At 36.7% G+C, this 25,179-nt stretch overlaps 1 protein-coding gene across 7 annotated transcripts in view; it reads right to left on the bottom strand.

Annotated features, from left to right (window-relative positions):
* Slc4a4 (solute carrier family 4 member 4) overlaps nt 1–25,179 on the bottom strand; it is a 335,973-nt gene that overhangs the window by 81,064 nt on the left and 229,730 nt on the right. For all 7 annotated transcript variants that reach the window (XM_048785765.1, XM_048785761.1, XM_048785764.1 and 4 more), the window contains 5 exons: nt 23,068–23,222; nt 22,323–22,436; nt 19,576–19,750; nt 6,384–6,517; nt 558–829 (listed from right to left, as the gene is read on the bottom strand). In XM_048785765.1, the coding sequence (XP_048641722.1) occupies nt 558–829; nt 6,384–6,517; nt 19,576–19,750; nt 22,323–22,436; nt 23,068–23,222 (850 nt within the window). The remainder of the gene's footprint in view (nt 1–557; nt 830–6,383; nt 6,518–19,575; nt 19,751–22,322; nt 22,437–23,067; nt 23,223–25,179) is intronic.

Below are 25,179 nucleotides of genomic sequence, written 5' to 3'. Positions count from 1 at the left end.
ATACATATATATATATATATATATATATATATATATATATATATATACACACACACACACACACACACACCTAGGTCTCCTCAGCACTTAAAACTAAGAATAGCTGGGCTATGATCCCAAAGGCTTGGGAGGTTGAGGCAGTAGGATCGCAAGTTCAAAGCCAGCCTCAGCAAAAGCAAGGTGCTAAGCAACTCAGTGAGATCCTGTCTCTAAATAAAATACAAAATAAGGCTGCGGATGTGGCTCAGTGGCCAAGTGCCCCTGAGTTTGATCCTGGGAAAACTAAAAATAACGTACAAATTAATTTCTGCAAATACTGCAATTTGAGTTAATTTCAAAGTATTCTGAACCAGATATGTTCACATTCCAGAGCTCCTCTTTTCACTTACTGACCAAATCACATGATAAAGAAACCTCAGACTTAAACTCAGGAGGATCCTTAATCCTAGAAAATAAAATAAGACCCTTTCCTCAGGATCATGAAACCATATCGCAAATCTGCAAGCCCAGAGCTTACATCTTCCACCAAACACAGGCACTGAGTGAGAGGTCCTCACCTGGGTCAGGTGGCACACAGGCACAGGAAAAGTGTGTATTGTAGCCCACTTTGAAGTCAGAGTTGATGGGGTAGTAATCTGCTAGTTTGATCATCTTCTTGAAAGCATCATAGATAAAGATGAAGCTAATCAGAGAGGAGAAGCCCTCTTCTGTGAAACGAGTAAAATACTGCACCAAGAAGCTGGCATCAGTGGCTACCAAAATGAGACACAGGAAGGCTGACCACAGGCCGATCCAAAGGCGAAACTCCAAATAGTCAAAATTATGGTCCCTGGAAAGAAGAACGAAAGGTATTTAGACTCCTCTCCAATGAAATACACAAAATACAAAACTACCAAATGCCTACAGTACAAGCTTACTTGATTTTATCTAGAAAGATTTGAGATTCAGGATTTGGTTTAGTGATATTATTATGCAACCATATATGATTCTGAAAGTTTCAGGAAAGCACATGGAAAAATACTCATAAACTGTATATGAATAACTCACTAATTTTCTCATTCAAAAATATGGTCCCTCCATTCGTGAAGCTCACATAGCAAACAATCTAAAAGGAAAGCATTGAAAGCTCATATATATTTGATAAATGTCAGTTTTACTGGCTAATAAACATGTTGTAACTCCAAGTCACTCAGGGAGATGAACTGATAAAATAATTACATTATAAAATACGAAGTGATTGTGTCTTGGAAAAAGGAGTAAATAATTCTGACAAGTGGATGGATAAAGTTTTATGGGGAAAAAAAAGGGTGTCTACGAATAAGTAGAAACTTTCCAAACTTACTAGGAAGAGTCAGACTAGGAAGAGAAAAGAACATTAAAAAGAGATGTGGCATAAAGTGGCATAATGCTCACTGTGGACAGAATGCCACCAATAAGAGGAGACAGGATCAGAAACATGAGCTGCTGTCTGATCAAGAAAGGTTTTTTGTCACGTGATAGCCAGATACCATCACTTTTCACACAGTTGCCCACAAATTTCATGTCCTTTGCTGAAATTGGGTACAAAGCATCTTGTGACCACCTTTTTCTTGCCAATGCTTGTCCCATAGCAGACTCAGAATAGGTGACCTCTATCTAATGAGGCTACTCTCTTTTGATATCTTCCCCATTTCTTATAAGCGAGTTAGCTCAGGATTTCCAACTATGAAAAGATGGGTCAAGTGCTGACATATTATGATTTCAAACTGATTCCCTTAAAATTATGTAAAGAGTACCTTACAATAATGTTTAACTCATAATTTATCTGTGATAAAAGCAGATAGGAACACTTCATACCTAGGAACCAAGAACTATGCATGATTGAAGCTCTTGAGCCCACAGGTTTCTAACAATTGTTAACAATGTATTTTAGCACATTTCCAAAAGCATCATCTCTGCTTTCTCTACCACTGACCCAGTTTGGGCCTCCAGTGAGTCTTTTACCTGTAAGAGCCTCTGAACTGATACCTATGCCTATCCTACTCAAAATCATTTTCCACACAACCAAAATGATCTCTTAAAATGAAAATAAGATACCTCAGATTAAGACCTTTTGATGGCTTCCCATTGTTCTCAGAATAGAATTTAAATTCTCTATTTCTTGCAGTGCCTGGCATATATGAGGTACCCAATTAAGACTTGTAGATGAATGAATGCAAGCCTGTAGCTTAAGACTTGACTGAGACAGTGACTACATTTGTCTATGAACTATTACTTTAAAGTAGGAGAAGACTGACCCTGTGTTAGCTAAACACTATCAAACACTAGAATTAACAGTTCCTTAGACACTGTGATGGTTCATTTTGTGTCAACTTGTACCCATATATTTAGTCAAACATACTGAGTGTTTAGGTGAGGGTGTTTTTAGAGAAATCAACATTTAAATTGATGAGCTTTGAGTAAAGCAGATGGTGCTCCATAATACCTGTGTGCCTCATCCAATCAGCTGAAGACTTACTAGCACAAAAAGATTGGCCTCCCTAGAGGCATGAGAGAATTCTCCAGTAGACTGTCTCTGAACTTTATCTATAACATCAGCTCTTCCTGGTTCTACAGCAGACTCAAACACTTCAGACTCAGCAGAAACACTGATTTTCCTGGGTTTCCATCCTGCCAGCCTGTCCTGAAGATTTTGAACTTGCCAGCCTAGAAAAGCATGTGAGCCAATTCCTTATAATAAATATCTTTCTGTATATGCATCTTATTGGTTCTGTTTTTCTGGAAAGTCCTTATTAACACAGATACCAATTTGTCAATATGCCTCATTTTATAGATGAAGGTATCAAAGCAATTGGAAGCTAAGTCATTTACCCAGTGTTAAGGTGTTAATGGTAGGGGTGGGCCAGAAACTAAGTATCCTGATTCTTGGACTGCTCCTTTTAAAAATTACACCATGAAAAAAATAAATAAATAATAAAATAAAAATCAAAGGGAAGAAACACTACAGATCTCTTTCTTTTACCTCCCTATGAGGACACAGGAAAAGGGCGACCATCTACAAGCCAAGAAGACTTCCCGCCCCGGAACCCAAATCCTGCCAAAACCTTGGTCTTTGACTTTCCAGCCTCCACAACTGCCAGAAGTAAATCTTTGTTGCTTAAGTAAAGAAATAAAAATTACACCATGGTTCCCCTATATGACTTATACTTAGCTCAAGACAGGTTTGGCATCAACATTATCTTCGTTTCCCTCCTTTCACCAAATTGCATGAATTAGCATACATTGCCAAAGCAGGTTGTTACTGACCTTGAGGTAGAAAATTATCTCCTATAGATTTTCTGAAACTTTCTGAAGATGGTTTTCCCATTCCCTTCCAGTTCCCTTTATGGCTATAGTCCTACTGTTTATCCTATGTGTATCTTTGTGAAATAAGTACACTACAGAATAATACTACAGAACAAGCTGAGTTGTAGGAATTTGAGATAATTTACATTATCATCCAATGAGTCAGTGTCAGATAAGAGTTAAGAAACACTTTTTAGTACCTCTGATCCAAGAGACATTTTCCTTAAAAGTTTAGAACAAAATAAAAATGAGTTTAAAACAATGGCCTTGCTTTCCTACCAAGATGAAAGTTAGAGCAATCTTGATTTATGTAAGAATGCGAGTAAGGGCCAGGCATGGTAGCACATGCCTGTAATCCAAGCAACTCAGAAGGCTGAGGCAATAGGATCTCAAGTTTGAGGTCAGCCTGGGTAACCAGAATACAGTGGTAAGGTTTCTCTGAGATCAATCCCCAGTACCACAAAGAATAAAAAAAAAAAAAAATGCTAGTGGTTATTATAGAACTGGTGTTTACAGGTACAGGTGAGAAACAAATTTATTAACTAGCTAATGGCTAGGAACACCATAAGTTTGGGTACAAAGGGAAAGGCACAGATAAACTTCAATCGTAAACCTAAACAACATACTCAAGTTGCTCTAAGAGCCAAACATACTCCAATAGTAGTTCGATGAGAACAACCTAAATGAAATAATTAAAACCAGTGGAACTTCATTAAAAAATCATGTGCTGAGAGCAGCAAGAAGAAAAGAGAAATGAGAGATGAGAAACTTTTAAATAAACTGATGATCTGTAATGACTACACTGAACCCATAAAATAAGAATTTACCCGTATCTCCAAAAATGATAAAATATGTTGGGGAAAATCTGGGTAAGACAAAACAAAAAGTTTCTTTACTAAAAGACCTCTCAGATCCCAGGAGGAGGATGCAATACAGAGCACTTTCCAGACTGTTGGGAACACAAAAGCCTTTTTCCATGGGTCATCTAATGGGCTTAGGAATCGATGAGACACATTTTGGGAAATAGCAATTTACTAAATACTTTTTATCTAGACAAAATATTAGCACTGCTGCTATAACACAAGCAAATGAATACATTCACAGCACATGAATGAAATGTTTGCAGCATATTACTCTATGATGGATTTAAAGCATGGTTTCTCAAATGTTTCTCATTGCTTTACAACTGTTTTCAAATAAATTACTTGGAACTATGCAACAGTACTAATTATGATGAAACAGAAGGGAAAGTGAGAAAGGAACTTGCTTAGTGAAAGGAAACCATCTCTATCCTACAATTATCTAAAGCAAACCAGGATGCAAACATTTTCTGTAGATTAAGGCTCTGATCACATTTCATCCAATAAATCTTTCTGCAGAGGTTGTGCGTGTTTGTTCCTGTTTATAGTACATGCTTGTTTAATCTTTCCACAAAGGCTTTCTTGTCTCACGAAATGTTTTCTTAAACATATAAAAACTGTTTGACTCCTTCTATAAACTGACATGAATAAAATTCTTTCCAATGTTCTCAGAATTACTACAGAGATCTGTAATAATGTCCTACAGAAAACTCACAAAATTTAAAATTTAGGACTTTAAATTCTCAGAAGATTCTTCCTGATGTTCTCAATCCAGTTTTCCAAAAAACTCATTCTCTCCTTGATCTTGTGGACATTTTTTTGTGACACACACAGTTTTAAAGTTTTGAGTCCTTAAATCCATGAAGTACTATGTAGATAGTGACTATACTCAGAGTCCTAAAAATGTACAACCTAGAATATGGAAACAAGGAGTGCTAGCAAGTCACTGAAATTCTGCAGTCTAAGGATTGAGACCTGCCAGTAAAGGTATTCACTCCAGAGGTATCCAGTACACTAGAAAGAGACCAGAATACTCCATTTTATTTTGAATCTATGTGTGTGCTAACATGGCCACTTATATAATTCATTTAACTCAATGCTCCCCTTCTTACAATGAGAATTTTCTAAGGGAAAATACTGATATTATTGTCATGTTCATTAGTAGTGTCTAGTGATTCCTTAAGAGGCATGGGCTCTGGAGTCAGAAAACAGAAAGTCAAATCCCAGCCCTACCACGCACTGGTGATGCAACATTTGGTAATTTACTCACTTGCTCTGTGCCTTCTTTCTCATCTATAAACAGGATGCAGTCCTTACCTTACAGGATTGCTACAAGAATTAAATGAATTTGTACATGTAAAACACTTATGAGAATACTTAGTATGTGATCAGCCTCAAATGTCTGTTATTATTCAGTTGAGTTTTGAAAGCTGTCTTCAATGAAGAATATTGGTACTGGGGTTAGGAGCTGTGACCAAGTATAGAGCATTCACTCTCTCATTTAGGAGCCATGTGGCCTTGAACAAGTCATTTAATTTATTTAATGAATCAGTTAGGATCATGACAGAAAACAGCATTCTCAAGTGGGAGTCTGAGGAAAACTGAACATAGATGCTATTTGCAGAGGTGTAAGAATGGAGAGGCGCTTCTGGACTAGCAATAGCAGGAAGCCATGACTAACTGCAGGCTTGAAAAGAACCAGGAAGGAATGGAGTCAGCAGAGCCTGGTAAGGGCTACAGCCAGGTCAGAGGATCCACCTGACACAGGCTAAAGTCTTAGCGGATAAGCCACTGCCAGACTGCTGTGCTAAAGCAGAAGTGGGGCCAAGCAGACATACTGGGACCTCTCTCTCTCTTCCTGTCCTGCTGATGCTCCGAATAGCCAAACCCAGCAGGAAGCCTGAAGGCAAATGAACCTGGGGTCTAGTCCATAGGTGAGGGACCCTAGGGCACAAAGCAGGACAGTAAGAATGACTGGGAAAGGAGAAAGCAGAAAACAACAGATAGGAGTGAGTTGAACCAAATGTAAAATAAGGGCTGGGCTATGTAATTGTAAGGCCCTTTCCGGTTCTGAACCTTATCATTCCAGTATTCAGCCTGATTCTTGATCTATCTAACTGCTTTTCTGTGCTTTATCTGGACTATGAATGTTCTATGATCCAACCATTGTAATTTATAATTAGGTGTATATATACATACTTGCTGAAATTAAATAGAAGCCTCTCAAAAACTAAGACGGGTCCCGTGCTGCTTAAAATAGTGAGTGGTTGACCCGCAAAGAGACAAAAGACCGCTCCAGAGACAGCAGTGCCCAGGAAACTCTCCAACACACCCTGAAAGAAAGAAAATACAGGTGTTAAATAAACAAATCTATTTTTCTTCCACTTGTGATGTTAGCAGGAAAATGAAGCTACTTGAATATATTATTATTAGGTCTCTAGCAAACAGACCAAGAATGAAGAAAGACTTACTGACATAAATGCTGCTACCATGTATTTCATCTCATATAGTTAGTCATTCTTGTTCAAGGGCTGGATTGCTCCAAAGAACTATAATGACTGTAATGACTGGTATATAAAGCATAAAAGGTAGCTCTCATCCTTACTTAAAAATAAATTGATGATTCTGTCAATAAATGACATTTTATAAACCCATGAAATGGGTAGAAATCACTTGGTACTTTTTTCAATGTTTTAGCCTGATTTCACCTTGCACAGAGTAGCTTTAAAGCAGCTGTATTTTATACACAATATATAATACAGTTTTATAATACAGCTTGCTCCATTTAAAAAAATGGAGCAAACTGTATTATAAAACTGTATTATATTTTACTTTTTTTTTTAAATGGAACAAACTGTATTATATGCACTAATGGATATGTCAAAATGAAAGCCACTATTACATATAACTATAATGCACTAGTAAAAACATTAAAAAGGAGGGGCAATCTCCAATGTCCTGCAGTTACTTCTTTACCAACATTTTACATGCAACACTGCAAATGTGTTTATTCCTGTCTCTCCTTTTAGCAAAACAATAATTTTTTCTTTCTGTTTGTACACAAAGTATATTCATACCAATTCGTGTCTTCATACATGTACTTTGGGATAATAATGACCATCACATTCCACCAACATTTCTAATCCTATGCTCCCACCCTTGCCCTCCCACCCCTCTGCCCTATCTAGAGTTCGTCTATTCCTCCCATGTTCCCTTTCCCTACCCAACTATTTCAGAAAAGCTTTTGAAATGAAGTGGGTAGCAAAGGAGATTTAAAAAAATGATTTATACTCCATCCTGAAATTTCTATAACACCAATTTCAAAAAAATGTTATATACTCACTGTCCAATCTAAATTTATATACACGCTTCAATTAACTTTATCTCTCAAGGAAATAAGTGTGTAGGGATATGAATAGCTAAATTTGTGTGGTCGTATCTCCTTGTAGGTATATCTATGGAAAATAATCTGCAATTTTCCTTTAGCATAACAAGAACAAAGAAACACATCATCAAGCACCAGAAATTTACAAAATGGCCCTAACTTTCTTAATCATGTCACTGAGGACCAAAGCTTTCAATGATGACAAACTGACCTGTTTATTTTTCATTGTTTAAACATCAGTTAGAATAGCACATGTGTATTTGTAGGAAAGGTCTATCTGTAAACTTACAATAATATTTTACCAAGGAATGGTGTTTAAATGTAAAAAGATGACAAGGACCATTCATTCACACAAAAAGCTATAAATCTGAAAACTAAAATTTATCAAACAAAACATTTTTCAAATGAACAAAGTTATGCAGCTTTAAAACGTACAATATAGCCAACGTTAGACTAATTTACACAATGGAGAAAAATTATGTGATATCTGTAAATTTGTGTGTGAAAAGAAACTATTATGGGAATAGTTCCCTCTTCAATTAAACAATAAATTACCTGCTTCCAGAAGTTAATTTATGTTACATAAACATGCCTCTTAATCTAAATATCCCCAGACTGGAGTAAAGTGGATTTCTGGAAAATCTGAGTGACCCTCATTCATTTTCTAGGTCCGCAACTCCCTAGTTAGCCTATCCTGCTGTCAGCCTCACCAGACCACCTCTTTCCACTGTTTCCAAAGTCCTCCAACAACTTTTCATTCACTTATCATCTTTAGAGAAACTATAATACACAGGAAATGATTATGAAGAAATTGGGTGTTGAAAATCAACTTATAGAACTTAAGCACACTAAGTTCCATCCCCACTTAAAAGCTATCCTAGGAGACCCTTGCTACAGTTATTACTCAAAATGTTTTTATACTGCTTCAGAGCCAGCAACATTCTCCTTAGAGTGATATTAGCAATAGCAAACCCTCCTCTTTTAGAGTTTGATTCAGAAAACAGATGACAATGCATTCGAACAGCACTAGGGTAGCACTAGATAACCAACCAGAGTTAGGATGGGAGGGAGTAAAAAAGTCAGTGAAACTGATTTGTCATATGGCAAGTAACATCACTCTGAAATAATCCAGAGAGCCCTTGTTGATGGAAAAGTCTAGGTTTGAAGTCTGGCAGGAGTCTCTTTTTAGACACCCTACTGACATGAATGTGAGTTCCAAAGCATGACTAAAGGTGTCATCTCAGTATTTACAGACAATCCAGCTCATTCTTCCTCATAGGAACAGAATCAGAATGTCAAGCAATGCTAACAGAACCAAGATGCCCCCAAAATAGGATTTGTCTTGATTTCTCCAGTGTTTAGAGACTGAGGTTCAGGAGGGTTAAATGATATGAACATAAATGTGGCACAAGAACTCTTTGGCATACATACCTGCCCAACTAACCTAATCCTTGGCAAGGATTAAAGGTGTGCCAAGCTATAATTTTCTTAGACACACAATTTTTCACCCCTTGATGGTGGGTGTTTCATGTCTTTATCTTTTTTTGTTTTTGAAATTTACATAAAAGTTTTAGAACTTGAATGCTCCATGAGAAGATAAGCCACATTCTAGATACATGTGACAGGCAAAGGTACACCTCTTTATTCTTTATCAGGCACAATGGAATGCCTGTTTCTCATCATTATTGTAGAATTAAAACATGGCTCTGGCTGGGTGTAAGGGAGAATATAAAAGAAAATAAGGAGGTGTATGAGTTTAGGATTCTCCGCTTGGCAGAACTATTAGTCTCTGCAATGGCAGGAACAGGGTCTTCTGGTGTGTCTTTCATGGTTCTCCTTCTTCCAACAGGCTATCCACCACCTGCCATGTGCTCTGTAGGCACTCAGTAAATGCTAAAGGAACCAGAGAAGATGAGCCCAAATGATACTAGGTCCACCTGTCAAAGGTCAACAGCCGTCTTGGTCATTTATTAAAGATAGCAACCAATTTCTTCCAGAATATGGCTTTGATTTATGGAAGCCATGTGACTGTTCAAAGGCAGATTATTTTTATTTCAGTACTTGATCCTTTGGTTAGCACTACAGTTTCCATTCTGTGGCTCACGATTTTGAAACAGGTGATTTATTATACACATTGCACTGGAAACTTGCTTAAACTTCACAACGCTTCCTGCATTTCTAAGAAAGTAACTAATTTCACCACATCTTGACATGTTCCTCTTCATGATACAGAAATTTTTCAAATAATCTCATACAATGAATAATTATATCTAGAGCTTAAAACAATTTATAAGGTGAACTATCAGAAGCCTCTTTTCTGATTTATTATATTAAATATTCACAGATATAAAAGGGGAAATACTGTGTGGATGTGTGGTTTTTTTAATAGCTATTAAGTCACAGACACTTGGATACCTGATTTCTCTGAGGAGCACACTCCCTAGCATTTCACAACAATGCAGCCAGCTGAGCTCTGAGGTGTGGCAGAATCAGGAGCCACTAATGCTCCAGGCCACTCTACTTGGGCTTTCACTTTATTCCAATTCTGATCAGATGATTCCAACTGTGGAACAGTGGGAGCAGCAAACAGCTGGCAGACAGGAGTCTAGACTCTTTTGTCCCAAGAGAGCTTAGGACTTAGGACTTTCAGTTCACTTCTATCAATTTTAGTTTCTCCAGGTAAGACAACAACAAAAAAGAGAAAAGGTAGTAGAGCAATGGACTCCGGAATCAAACATTCCTTTATCTGACATCCAAACTGTACCATTTCTTTGATCAATGACTTTTAAGGAAGATTCTTAATCTCCCTGAAAAGGTTAGGGTGCACTTGATCAGATAATGCATATAAAATGCTCAGCATGATCTCTGATAGATGAAACCCTTTTTGAACAATAATAACCACATGCATAACATACTTATTTAGACACAAGATGAAGAAGCTGGACTAGATGATCTTCAAGAACTCTCTAGGTTGCTCAGCAAAAAGAGCATGCCTTACAGTAATAGATACCTGAGTTTAAATCTTATACCAGTTACCTCTCTAAATTCAAATTCTCTCTTCTGTACATTGATGGCTCCCTCACAGGATAATTACTTAGATTAAATGATACAATGAGGTATAAAGCACTCAGAAAAAAACCTAACACAAAGCTGAGACACAATATAATTCTGGTTTCCTTTCCTTTGTTGCTTCATATAATCTTTTCCCCAGCCAATCTCTAGTATTTGTTTTCTTCAAGAGAGGAAGAAGATGGAGAGAAAGTTAAAAGGAGTGGCATAAATAGAAAAGATGAAAATCAGTTCTCAGAGAGAAGTGGGGGATAGCTTCTAGATCTGCAAGATTTTCCAGAGCAATTTCCAAATCAATAGAGGCCATGGGGAGCAAGGGCAACTCCGTGGCCATCGCCAGTTGCTCCTTTCATTAAAATTGATGGTAATAAACAAAATAGTTTATTTTACAGAAGTAAAATCCAAACCCACATCCAAACCAATTTGTGAAAATACTTTTCTACTTTCATGAGGGTATGAAATTAAAGAAAGAATGGCCCCTGGTTTTCAAAATAGCCTCCCCCCCCCAAATTAGGACAAATCCCAAAATAATAAAATCAAGCATAAAAGAAAATCAGACCCTAGGAGCAAGATTCTAAAAACAATGAAATCCAACCATAATTTGTAATACCAGCATTCCACATCTTCGGGCTACTTATGACGATGGTTGCAAAGGGCACCATTTCCTACCATGGCTGATTCAAAACAACCACAATCAAGAGAATAAAACATTAAAATTGGAAAATGTATGCTGTCAACATCGACTGTACTGCAATTTAGTATCTTTATATTACACTGAAGAATGACTTGTTGTTTTGTGTCCCTTTTTATTAAGGCCCTTATTATTTGGGTTAATATTTGCAACCTTGTTTAGGGAGGCTGGGTAGTAATAACAGAAGGGTGGGGAGTAAAACCTAAGAAGAAAGTGGTGAAGTTGTCCAAGAAAACAAAAGATTTTAAATTTCTTTTGACAATTTGCAATGCAATCAAGTTTGGAAAAATAAAATATTACAATGGCATTCAATGATAAAGCATTCACTAACATTTTCACCACTGTGACCAAAAGACCTGCCAAGAAAAATTTTAGAGGAATAAAAGTTTATTTTAGGGCACATGGTTTCAGAGGTCTCATCCATAGACAACTGGCTCCATTGCTCTGAGCCCAAGGTAAGGCAAAATATCATGACAGAAAGGTGTGTCAGAGGGAAGCAGCTCAGGACAGGACACGGGAAGTAGAGAGAGGGAGCTCCACTAGCCAGGGACAAAATATATACCCCAAAGGCATGTCCCAAATGATCCACCTCCTCCAGCCACACCCTACCTGCCTACAGTTACCACCCAGTTAATCCCTTTTAGGAGATTAATGCACTGATTAGATTAAGGCTCTCAGGACCCAATCATTTCACCTCTAAACTTCCTTTCATTGTCTCACACATAAGCTCTTGGGGGACACCTCATATCTAAACCATAGCAGAAATGTTTTTTGCTTATATGTTACTGGCTATCAAAGGAGAAATTTTAGCTCATGTTTGTGATGATTTATATCACAACTGTGCAGCATGTTGAATAATAAAATTTAATTTCTCTAGATGAACCTTTGAATCCAAAGTTTAGCCAGAAATAACTAAACAAATAAGGCAGCCCAATGCCATTGGGAACAGGCAGTCAGATCTCAATCACCTGCATGAGTTTTGACACCAGGTTCCTAGCATAAGCCAACCCCTGTGGTCAAGAGGGAGAAATGATGCAAGTATCTAAATCAAATTTAAGTCATCTGGGAAGCCTGGGTCTTTTATTTGCTTGTTTGCTTGTTTGTCTGTTTATTTGTAAGTTGTTTTTTTTAACACTAATTCTTTACTCCACCTCGAACAATTAAATCAGGGTCTCTGAAGATGAAGCCTGGAGACTCAGAATTTTTTCAGAGTTCCTCAGGTGATTCTCCTGTGTATTCAAACAACCTCCTCTCCTCCTCCAAAACAGCATCAACAACCAGTTATACAGACCATCCATCCACACTGGGGGAGAAGATTGAATACACAGCCCTCATCTTCAATTTTCCTATGTAATTACAACCTATAAATCCGTGATTTCTGTCCTGACAGATCAAGCTGCCAAGCCAGACAGAGCCATCTACTCTAACGTGCTTTGTCGTGTCATAAGCAGAAATTCTGTTTATACTGCCAGCAGGAATTGAAAAAAAAAAAAAAAAAAAGGGAAGACTTGAAAGACAAATATCTCTCTGCTTGAAGAAAAGCATGAGCCAAAAACTTTACCAAAGCTTCAACTCCCAGTCAAATCAAATGGATGGGAAAGACATGGAGGCCTTACAGTTTTTATTTGAAGAGATGTGAACATGTATCTGAAACATCAAATGCCAGTATAACATTACACAAAAATCAATTCCAGATGGATAAAAAATTGAAGTGAAAACATAAAAGAACTAAAATATGTGGGTAAATATTTTTCTAATCTTGGGATAGGAAAAGGCTCTTTAAATATATCATGAAGAAACAAAAAATAAAGATTTGACTACGCAAAAATTAAAATCTGTTCAGCAAAAGAAATCATAAATAAGGTTAAAAGACATATGGTAGCTCTAGGAAAAATATGTTTTGTAATACTTCCAAAAAAGCAAAAGGAAAATATCAGAGTTCTTACACATCAATAAGAAAAAAAAAACCTAAATGACCCAAAAGGAAAATATACCAAGGACACAGTATAAAGAAGTGTAGTCAGTAAAAGTGTGGAAAGATATTCCCCCTCACTAAAAAATTAAAGAAAACTTAATTGAATAAGAATGAGCCATCCTTTTCAATCCAGTATGGCAAAATGAAAATATAGGCCAAAACTCTATTTGGCAAGGGTATGGAATTTTGGGTACTCTTATCCATTACTGGAAGAAGTATAATTTTCGTGGAGTGTAATTTGAAAGAAATAGCAAAAACTAAAACAAGCATATTTTGCTACTTACTTACCCTGAGAAGGTAATTATAAAGAACAAAAATATAGTTAATCACCATAGTATTGCTTATAAAAGAGAAAATTAGAAAAAACTGAAAGTCCAATGATAGGAGATTTACTAAATAAATTAAAGCACATGTATCATATACATGAATAAAGTCATTAAAAATCACATTAAAGACTGTGTTGAAGTAGAAGATATCCATGAAATACTACTGTTATGAAACAATATGTGTATGATCTCATTTATATTAAATTTTATATACTGATCTGTGTACACATACATTGTAAAATGTATGAAAAATGTCATGAAAATGTTAATGACTATTTCTGGGTGATGTGTTTAAGGACAAAATTATTTTCTATGTAATTTTTCTGTACTGTTTAAATTTTCTACAATGTATAATTATATCCTAAATAACTGCAAGCTAAACAAAATAATTTTCAAATTTAGCATCATTTGGGACTCCCTACATCCCCCAAATCACTATCATTTTCTGATCATCAAGAAAACAGATTTGACAAAGGTCTTTCAAATGCAGTAAACAACCAAATACAAATTACTTTAATCAAGAAGTTAAATTCAGAACTTGTACATGTAAAGCACATTATTTCAAGTTTCTCCCTGGTAGAACCACAGCCAATAAAACTTAGCGGTAACTAAGCAATAGTGATTCCTTTCTCCGTCATTAAATAGGCTTATTCATTTTTGCTTATGGAAATAACTAAATTGTATCATCCCAACAGACTACTTTACTTAACTTTTTGAAATTAGAATATGTTCCTAGAACAGATTGATGTGTCAAGAAGGAAATGCATTCTGGGTGCCAAAGTGCCATAGTCAGGTAAATGGAAATTATTATATGGTTCTCAATATAGTAAAGCAATTACCAATTTGCTTTCATCTTGCTCTTATAAATTGCACGTGATAGTCTTTGTAAAGAAGTGTCTATCTTCTCGAGGAATATGTGCACAAGAAATGATACATTTCCAACTTCAGCAGATTGATTAAAAATTCTCGGCACAGCAGTATGTTAAAATAAAGCTTCAAATTTGGAGATGCCAGCTATAAATGTTCCTTATTATGAGACAAGTTCCCTTAAAATGTGCTCTGTTAGGCTCCATAAATATCACAAAATTCACAGAATTCTAAAAATCTTACTGAATTCTTTGGCTAAAAGGTTTGTGAAAATAGGATTATATTTACTCCCGGAAAAAAAATTAAAATTACATTCTTCAGTCAGTCTTCACTCTAGACTATGCTTAGTCATTCACAATCAAATGTAGATTTAAATTAAAGTACTTTCATGTATTCTATAAAGCTTAGGAGAATAATTTTTAGGTAACACAAGACTTGACACAAAATATCAAAAAGAATTTTTTGTGCCAATATGTGGCCCATAAACCAAGCAATCCATAAATATTTGTTGATTTAGTTTGATAGCAAGGATCCATCCAGTTAGTACTGTGAGTGAAAATCTATAACTATAACAGATTCTGATGGAACCTATTTATACATTGACATTTAACAATTTAATCTGAAGTACTTAAATGAATAGAGCAGTATGCTTGTGTGGCAACCAAGATTACAGATACAATGTAAAGAGCAGGCATGCAGGTGATAGAGACTTTGGTTGTGGAAGGGACATAATTTTAAAACAATGAGGTTGAAAAGTTTTGGATTACTTGGCAATATGGCAAGGAGAGCAGAAAATTATTTTTGGTGAGATTGAATGAAAAGGGTAATAAGAGTATTGCATTGTTCTTGGACTTCAGAAAGCATATGTTCCAGGTCTTTGTTGCTAAGCTCAAAGAACAGGAATCAGTCACAAACCCAGGTTGGATCCTAGATGAGTGTAAGGTCTACTCTTGGCAAAGTGGTTCAGTCGCTTCCAGAAGCCCAAATTAAGCTATAATTGCCCACACTTAACAAGAAATCTGTGAATACCCACTCTGTAAGCCCCAGAGTCCTATCATAACTGCCTGATGGGCAAAATATATATGCCAAAGTTGGGGAATTCATGCAGTCATTTATGTTGGCAATAGGATTTAATTATACTTGGAGCCATCGTAGCCTCAACTGTTCTTATTTTGAACATAGTTACAGAGGAAATGGTCTACATAGCTTTTAAGATCATCTGCTTCCAATGATATAGTATATACACACATATATACATATACATATATATAATCTAATTTTGTATATGTGTGTGTGCATCATTAGCTCTGAAATAAAAGCTTAGATGTGAAATCCTGACTTCAAGCAGGCAAGACCTCCTGAACAGAAGCTGGCAGAAGAGTTTGCTTAGACAACAGTCGTGCAGTGACTCATCTGTGTTTTCACAACATGCTTCCACCCAGCACCCATGTCTATTTGTAGCCTGACAATAAGGGCCCTATGTGAACCATTTCAGAGCTGTCTGCCTTAAAGGCAAGGACACTGTTCTCAGTTGACTCACTGGAACTGCCTGTGCTTTTGAGAATAACCCACTGCCACATTTATGAATGCATGTGATATAACTGCAGATTATCTCAGGCTTTACCAATGCTTTTCTGCTTAGTCTTGGTCTAGAGTCTCATGAATCCAGGGGACTTCATCCCCTAAATAAACCCACTACACACCACTACTAGGCACTGAAAAAGATTGCATTCATCAACACCCTCGACTGCAAATACCACCAGCATGGGATTCTTATCTATTTTGCTCACCTATTTGTATCCCAGCACTTAAAATAGTCTCTGACCCATAGTAGACACTCCATAAATATGTGCAAAGGAATGAATCAAACTCTTCCATAGACCTGTTAAATGACCTGGATCTTTTAATTAAATCCTTAAAATATTCTCTTGTCCTTCTTGCTAAGTCAAGAAGTCTTCTACTTCAAGGGTCTCAAAATTTTTGTATGTTAAAGTACATACCCTTTCAGTACCTGAGATACTCTTCAACATATTAAACCACCTTACTCCCTAGTCTTTAAAATATATAAAACTATTTGCTGAATCTCAATTCAATAAATGTAGATTAATAATCATTCTTTTTTTCTACCCTTCTTTTTCAGTGTTTCTGCCACCTACTTGGACTTCTCAGAAGTACCAAGTTGTAGTCTGAGAGAAGGACTTGACCAATACAGTTCTTAACGGAATAAGACTTCAGACTTGAGAGAAAAGAAAAAAGAATGTTACTTCAGTATTTTCAATCACAGAAACTTTTAAAACAATGTGTTTACAGTTTCAACAAAATTATGCATGGAGTTTACAGAATCTATTAATAAAATTATCAAATTTTGTCTGGAAAATAACTTCATGGGGCTAGGGCTGTAGCTCAGTGCTTGCATAGCATATGTGAAGTACTGGGTTTGATCCTTAGCACCACATAAAAATAAATAAAATGAAGGCATTCTGTCTATCTACAACTAACAAAAATTAATTAATTTTTTTTTAAAAACAACCTCTTGTATTTGCATTACTTTGAATTGTCAATTCCCAAGAGTAATAATATCCAGCAAAGGGCTATTCTGATGTACTACTTAACATTCTGATGCACTAAACCACCCATTTCCGCTGAAATCCTCACTTTCTAGAAAATAGCTAATTTCACAAGTAAGGCCTTGTCCAAGTGATATATCATGGTAGGGGAGGTGGTAATCCTATGTTACCTACATGTGTTACACAACAGAGTCCTCTACTTTCCCAAGGACACACTCAGATAGAAATCGATTAATATAGGAGGGATCAAAACAGATTTCAATATACCCTGCCCCTAGTCTCAGATGCTGCATTCTAAAGCTAAGTCTTATGAGGCTGCAAATTGCAATTCAGTTCAGAAAGGCAATATGCTCACACATGGGAAGTGCCACAAAGTCCCCCACCTCCATGAGAAAAATGTCAAAAAACAAATGTTTAAAAATTAACTGCACAAGAAGGTCTCTGTACTTTCTGATGGACAGAAAATGGTTTTGTTCTTACCACCCTCAAAACTAGCATTACTCTTTTAATATGTGGCTACCTGTGTTATCTTCTTCATGCTGGCCTCAGCATGCTTACCCAGTGCTTTCTTCTACACTTGTTTTCTTGAATGATCTGTTTAATGAACATTATGTTATCATCTAGATGAAGAATCACTGCCCAATTTGGATATGGATCAAAGTTTATAAAAACTCTATTTCTGACATCACTCTCATAATTTAATGTATTCACTCTTGTCTTATGAATGAAGAGAAAGTACAGGAGCAGATGGGGAAGAGTCTTCATGTATTTCATCTCTGTGGTCCACAAGTTCAGTCTCTAAAATCTGTGCTGTAGGTCTCTCATGGGTAACACAGTGATACAAGTTCTTTGGCCAGCACAATGTTATTTTTTAAATGTTAATTGGCTGCCAATATTTAAGTGTCATGAGATTTCACTAAGAGTTTTAATTTTTCAGGTTCTCTGAAAAATCAGAAAATGATATGGGTACACATTTACATGGAAATAAGTAAAGATGAACAGCAAGTTCCCCTTTCCAGTGGAGCATGAATTCTTAGGAGTCATCACAGTCCCCAAGCTAGCCATGTGGAAAAGTCATGTGGAGAGTCCTCAGACTCCAGCTGTTCCAGACAGCCCAAGCCAGGCACCGGAATGTGAGCAAAAAGTCATTTTAAGGGACTTCAGCCTCTGATGCCATCTGACTGCAAAGTATAGAGGACCACTCAGCTAAGCATCAACTGCCTGAGCCATGAGAAGAAGTTTAAAATGGTTATGTCAAGCCTCCATGTTTTGGGGCAATATGCTGTACAGACAAATAAGGGCTATAAGGTATGGGCACTTGAAATAAACAATGTTTAAAGTCATTTCTCCCTTTTTACTCGGGACAATATACATGTTATAGTTTCCATCTTATTTTTTTAATATTTATTTATTTTTGGTTAGACACAATACCTTTATTTTGTTTATTTATTTTTATGTGGTGTTGAGGATGGAACCCAGGGCCTCACACATGCTAGGCGAGCGTTCTACTGCTGAGCCACAATCCCAGCCCTCCATCTTATTTTTGTATTCAAAAGAAATCTAGAACATAAATATACCTAGGCAAGAAAAGTGAAGTGGGACAAAAGTAATTTTTTGGAATTAATTACATTTAAAAAAAAAAAAAGCTGGCTGGCAGCACTTACAAATGTCACATTGCTTAAACCCAAGTAAGTAAGAACAGAATGTAGAAAAGGCTTGAATTGGATTCTTTTCATGGGACTATCAAACTTATTCACTCCCCTGTATTCATCGTAACACAATGCCTATTTGTTTTAATGACTGGATCAAATAAAAGTAGTTTTGTACGTATTATTCCAATTGATTAGGGGAATCAAAAACATCTCTTTCTGTAGCTATTATTGATGCAAAAGGAAGGCAAACGCCACTTTCAAAATAAGCAAAAAAATTGTGGTTGCAATTAATGGTACAAAACAAGCCATACCAGAATCATTATGGCTTAATGAGAGACAGGTTCAGGTATGGAAGAAACAGCTATCAACTTGCATCCACTAAAGTTCTGAATTCTACTAGTTGCAAATCCAACTTTGAGCAAATCTCTCAATTGTTTGATTATTATTTGCTCATGTAAGAGCACAGGTAAAGAGTAAGGTAATCATGCATTCCCAAAGAGTGTGATGATCAAGTTTAACAGAATATGGTCCACACATTCAATGGAGTGGATCTAAACCTTGTGCACTGTGCAAATGTAAGGCAGCTGATATGCGTTTGCCCAAATAGAATTGTAGATCCTCATTTCCTCTCCTTCTTTTCCCCACTTGTGACTCAAGCCAGATTTCATCGAGCTATTTTTGTAATTACTAACATGCTGGAAATACAGCAGCAAGCCAGAAGCAAACTAAAATGCAGCATCCAGCAAAAGAAAGAAAATCACGCTGAGTAACTGAAAGGCCATCTGCTTCTAACTGAGCTGTAGGGGTGAGGAAGACAATCTGGCTGTACTATTTGTGTCCTCCCCAAAACCGTACCCACCTGCATGTTGTCAGTGGCATCCCCAAGCAGTCCTCCAAAAGTGATAGCATTAGTTACAGTCGCCAGATAGATGAAGAGAATTGCTGAAAGAGCCTGAATATTTAAAGCATCATAAAAATCACTGGCAAAAAATGGTGCTTTTCTCTTTATGTCCTTAATTAATCCACCACAGAACCTGGGCAGGGAGAAAGCAAACATGTGACCAAGTAAGAAACAAATAAATGACCACCAAATTCATTAAAAGACAATTCACAAAACCATGCAGAATTGGTTATTTAAACACTTGAATCAATCACATGATACTATTTAACCACTTAGGATGAGACCAGAAAACTATCTACCTCTTTCAGTTACTAAATTAGATGCCACATTTCCTAAAGATCAGCCAGTGGTTCTGTATGTAAGAATGAACTGTGTACATAAATAAAATCTTTTGTTGCCCAAAGGAAACCATCCAAATATGTGGGATCATAAAAGGCCCTTTACAATCTTGCTAGAGCATCCTTCCCACATTCATTCATTCTTTCACCCCACAAATGTTTATTGAGCACCTGTGATATTCCTACACTATGGCACTCTTCTGGTTGCTGGGGATACAACAGTGAACAACACAGGCCCTAGAGCCCTGCTCTTATGGGGCTACTTTGAGGAGACAAAAAAAAAAAAAAAAAAGCTAATAAACAAGATAAATAAATAAAATGCTTAGTGCTAAAAATCAAAGAAAACATTAAATGGGAAAGAGGGTTATGTATTACTGGGAAAAAAAGGTATTTGAAACTTTAAAATAGGCTAGCCAGAAGATTCTTCTGAGAAGTGACTTTGGGGTAAGGATCTGAAAGAACTAAGTGGGGAAGGCCAGCAGGTAGGTGACAGGAGAAGGCACAAACTGAGACCCGACACACATCAGCAGATCAGCTAATGGACCCATGGATCAGTCTACTTCCCTCCCAGCCAGACCTCAATCATCAGCCATAAACATGCATGCTGTTGCTTCTGCCTAGAAAAACTCTCCACTTCCAATGCTCAATGGTGCTCTGATTTCATCACCCAGATTCCCACTCTTAGCTCTCACACATTATCAGGATTATCTACCTCTCTAGGTGCCTGCTGGACCTGCACTGCACTCACTGCCCCACTGCTGTTTCCTTGGTATTCACAGGGCTGTGCATGGCACCAGGAACACTGCAGGTACACAGTGCATTTAGGAAAGATGAAAGGGGGAAGAATAAAATCACAGTCTGATGAAATTTAAAAAACTAAATTCCAGAACTACTACCTGGGATGTGAGTAGAAAAACCAAAATGATATTCCTAATGAAAATGGTTTGTTAAGAACTGCAATCATGTACCACATAATAATGTTTTGGTTAATGATGGACCACATGTATGATGGGCCAGTACAACATATCACTCATGTGTCGGTGGTGATGCCAATGTAAACAAACCTACTGTGCTGTCAAATACATATAGTATGTAAAACTTGATAATGGTAATCAATACCTGTGTTATTAGTTTATGTATTTGGTACACTATCCTTATTATCATTATTTTAGAGTGAATACCTTCTACTGATTAAAAAAATAGTTTACCTTGCCTCATGAGTTCATCAGAAGTGTCACATGATTGACCTATACCATGTGGGTTTGTGGAAGTATGCACCATGATGTTTGCAAAACAACAAAATGCCCAAGGATGCAATTCTCAGATCTCATCCCCATCATTAAGTGATGCATGACTGTATTTAGAAAAAACAGGGAGCTCAAGAGGGAGGATTTTGTGTGGAGGGTGGAATTTTTCTTTTAATTTGGGCGAGAAATCCAAGTGGATCACCAGGAAAAGGAAATAACTTCACCAAGATTCAACTGCAAACCAAAATGACATACTTTTTTTTAAATTAAAATCCTACAGTATTTATTTTATTTATTAAAATCCTACAGTGTTTTGTCTTTTTTTTTAAGAGGCAGGAAAAAAACTATCTTACTTAAATTTTTACTCACCCCAAAATGAAATGGAGAATATAATAGTGGAAGAGGAAGAATTATCATAAAAAGTAATCAGATGGAGCAATCTGGAAAACCTGAACTCCCAGCTTCAGGCTAAGGAGGTAGAGGAGTGACCTGTGAATTATTCATTTCTATGTTCCTCACTTTTGAGTAAATGTGCAGGGAAGAGATGGAGTCCTGAGAGCCACCCAAGAAAGGCTAACACATCACCAGTTCGTCTTCCTGCTACCCATACTTACCAGTCATCAGTTGGACCCTCTGACATCCCATCTGTCCCTGCATTTGCCATAGTACCCCAATGCCATTCCAGCAAGCACTCTGTGGGCAGTTCGCTCCCACCCCACATCTTCCCTTCATGATCTGTCCCCCACCTCCTTCTGCACTTTCCTCAAATGTTGCCATTCTCTGTAAGGCCTTCTCTGACCAGCCTGTCTAAAATCACAATACTGTTTCTCAGGACAATAGTCCCTACTTCTGCTTCATTTTTCATCATAAAAATATCACCACGTTTATTTATTTTCTTACTTGTCTCCCATATCCACAAAGTAAGACCCACAAGGGCAGGGATTTTAATTCACTGTTATATCCCCAGTGCCTATGACTAATAGGTGCACTATAAATATTTGTTGGCTGAACAAATGAACAAACCAGTGAATAAAATACTGAAAGTAAATTTAGAAAGATGAAGGGAAATTTAGATCTAAAGAAAACCTTATGGTGAATGGCAAAAGGATCCGTCAGTTACCGTCCAGTTCGCTGCAGTTCTTCACAATCCCCATGCCCTCCTCCTCCGTGTCCTCCATCATGGGGGGTGTCTCCGTTCATCTGGACATTCTCTCCACCTGAGTACATATTCTTTCTAAGCAAGAAAACAGAGCCCAAGTGAACATTAGTATTTATCCATTTGCTTCTAAAATGAAGCACTCACTATGGCATACATTGGCCAATGGAAAGATGAAGTTTGAGAAGAAAGAACGTTCTTTCTTTCTGCTATCCTAACAAATAATTATTGACATGTTGCAGTCGGAGCCAAGACAAATGATTAGATGAAATGAAAAGCTGAATTAATTGTATATCTTATAAGAGGGAAATTCACCTAGGAAATATTAGATTTCCAACAAATGGTTTCTCTTCAACTACCTCACCCATTTCTTAACCTCTTAAATCTGCAAAAGACTTGAGTAAACTGATCTTTCTACATGTACAGGGAGACCCCAAAACAACATCCCCAAAGAATGCCTCTGATGCATTCCAATACTGTGATCTGAGCTAATTTGTAATCACTAAAGAACATCAAAACATTTAACATGTATTTTACAGCATCAAGGAAATAAGAAACAAAGGCACATAATTAATCCCTTGGAAGCAATATGTCCATGAGGACCTAAAAATATTAAGGCAGTAGCTTGACCCTACTTCCTTGTCTAAACATAACCTCCTTCTCAGGTGTATTCTAGCACCTTAAAATTTCCAACTGCCTAAGAGTTTACCTTTTGTCAGATGATGGAAGACTCTTAGGAGGTTCTATCCTGATCGCTGGGTCCCATTCTCCAGGTGGAAGGACAATGACTTCATCTAGGAACTCATCAATGCCAGCAATCAGGTCCTGCCTATCTTTTGCTTTGTAAGCAATGTCATGGAACACCTAAAGAATGGTAAGAGATGTGTTCATCCAACAATAGAGCTTTCTACATGCTTCACACCATATCTAGCCTGAAGAATGCTATCCAAAATTCACCATGATATTACTATAACCATGCTCTCCTATTTTGTATTATTCAGCCATTTCCAAAATATTTAAGTTTTTCAGATTATAACCTTAAAGAATATATGTAGAAGCCTGAGTAAATGGCTATTTTTAAGTGTTTCTTTTTTTATCAATACTGTAAAATTACATGCCTTTCAGCTCCCCTTGGTAAAGTACTGTTACTGATACAGTTGCTATGGAAGCCAGATGAAAATAAGTTTGGAGAAATATACTGAAAAGTCATTCCCTGAAATAAAAACTACTGGGACAAACAACTGCTGATAATTCAAGGAGAAATTTAAAGTGAATGTAAAGATCAGGTTGAGAATCAAACACTGCAGTTGTCAAGCACAAAAATAATGTGACCCATTTTAAAAAGAAAACTTAGTTATACTGTCAGAACACAAAGTCAATGTATTTAAACAAGTCCATTTTTTGGCAAGGTAATATCTAAATCACCAAGGATTCAAAAGATTCATTCCTTTTATATGAATTTCCAAAGAAAGGATTTCCAAAAGGTACACAAGCCTTTTTGTCAACCATTCCATTCTTCTAACCAAACTGATGATCTGAAAGTTCTTCACACATAACCAAGATTTTCATGCTTGAACCTGAACTGGGTCAAATTCTTTAGTCTCAAGAAAAGAAGATGGTCACCCTGTTCAATCACCTTCCCTATTCTTAAAGATTTCTGCTAAATCACTTCTCCTGATAAAGAATTTTCTAAAGTTGTCAATCAAATAGCATTTAATGGTCTTTGGGTTGTGGGGTAGAGAGGAGGGCAATAAAAATGCAGACACTGCTACCCTCAATCTCATTTTCTTTTGCCATCTCCATCACTGTGGCTGGAGAGTCAGAGAGTCACCTTTCCAGCCAACCCGGCAGATAGAGAGCAACAGTTCCAACCAATGAGACATGAGAATGAGGCTGTTTGGGTAAGCCTGCAAAAAGGGGCAGATGCAGCTCACATTACCCCCATCACTGTTTCCTACTTTAAATGTAGTGAGGTGATAAGCTGAGTGCAGGCAGACACTGTAGAGTTACAATTTTGATAGGAGGGAAAAAAATGCCATCTTAAGACCATGAAGTAAGTGTGCAGCTATCAATTAGCAAACAGTTAAGCTAAACCAACCCCAGCTACTATCTACCTCCTAACTTTGTTATATAAGAAAATAATCTGCAGATTGTTTAAACTACTATAAGCCCATCACTTGCAGCCTAAAGCATTCCTAATTGACACATCTCCAAATGAATAACTTAAAAAAGAAACTATAAACACACAAAAATAAATTAACTCATTGTGAGGAGGGAAATATACATCCCCTTAATAGGGGGAGAAAAAGAACCAGCATTGCTATACTTCAATGCTCTCAGACCCAATAGAAATCACCTGAGCAATCACCACACAGAAGCAGAAATTACTGATCTTATATTCTAACAGTGTTTCTTTTACCACAAGTCTGGTTTGGTTTTGTCATATCTAAAATGCATGTAGCAACATTCAAGCTGTTGTAAGAGTAATGAAACCATAACCGAAAAGTACTAGATAATCTACAGTAGCAGTTGCTAATGTATTTCAGATGTGCAACTTGCCTTTCACAAAATAAGAAAACCATAAAACATGTACTTTCTGATACCTAAGAAAAATGCATTATCCATTTTATTACAGATTATTTTATAAAACACATAATTTAGGAAAAATATAGAATATGAATAGTTAAATTCCCAGAATTAACATATTAAATACTTTAAGAGCTAAAGTTGAGACAAAGTTGAAAATATGTAATAATCAGATCAGGGGAACTGCATATTTATCACCTCAGACATTTATCTTTTATTCCTCTTGGGAACATTC

The sequence above is a fragment of the Marmota marmota genome, unplaced genomic scaffold (genome assembly GCF_001458135.2).
Source record: "Marmota marmota marmota unplaced genomic scaffold, marMar, whole genome shotgun sequence".
Classification (NCBI taxonomy): Eukaryota; Metazoa; Chordata; class Mammalia; order Rodentia; family Sciuridae; genus Marmota; species Marmota marmota.
Note: the sequence above shows the minus strand (reverse complement) of the source record. Positions and strands in the feature narration are given on the sequence as shown.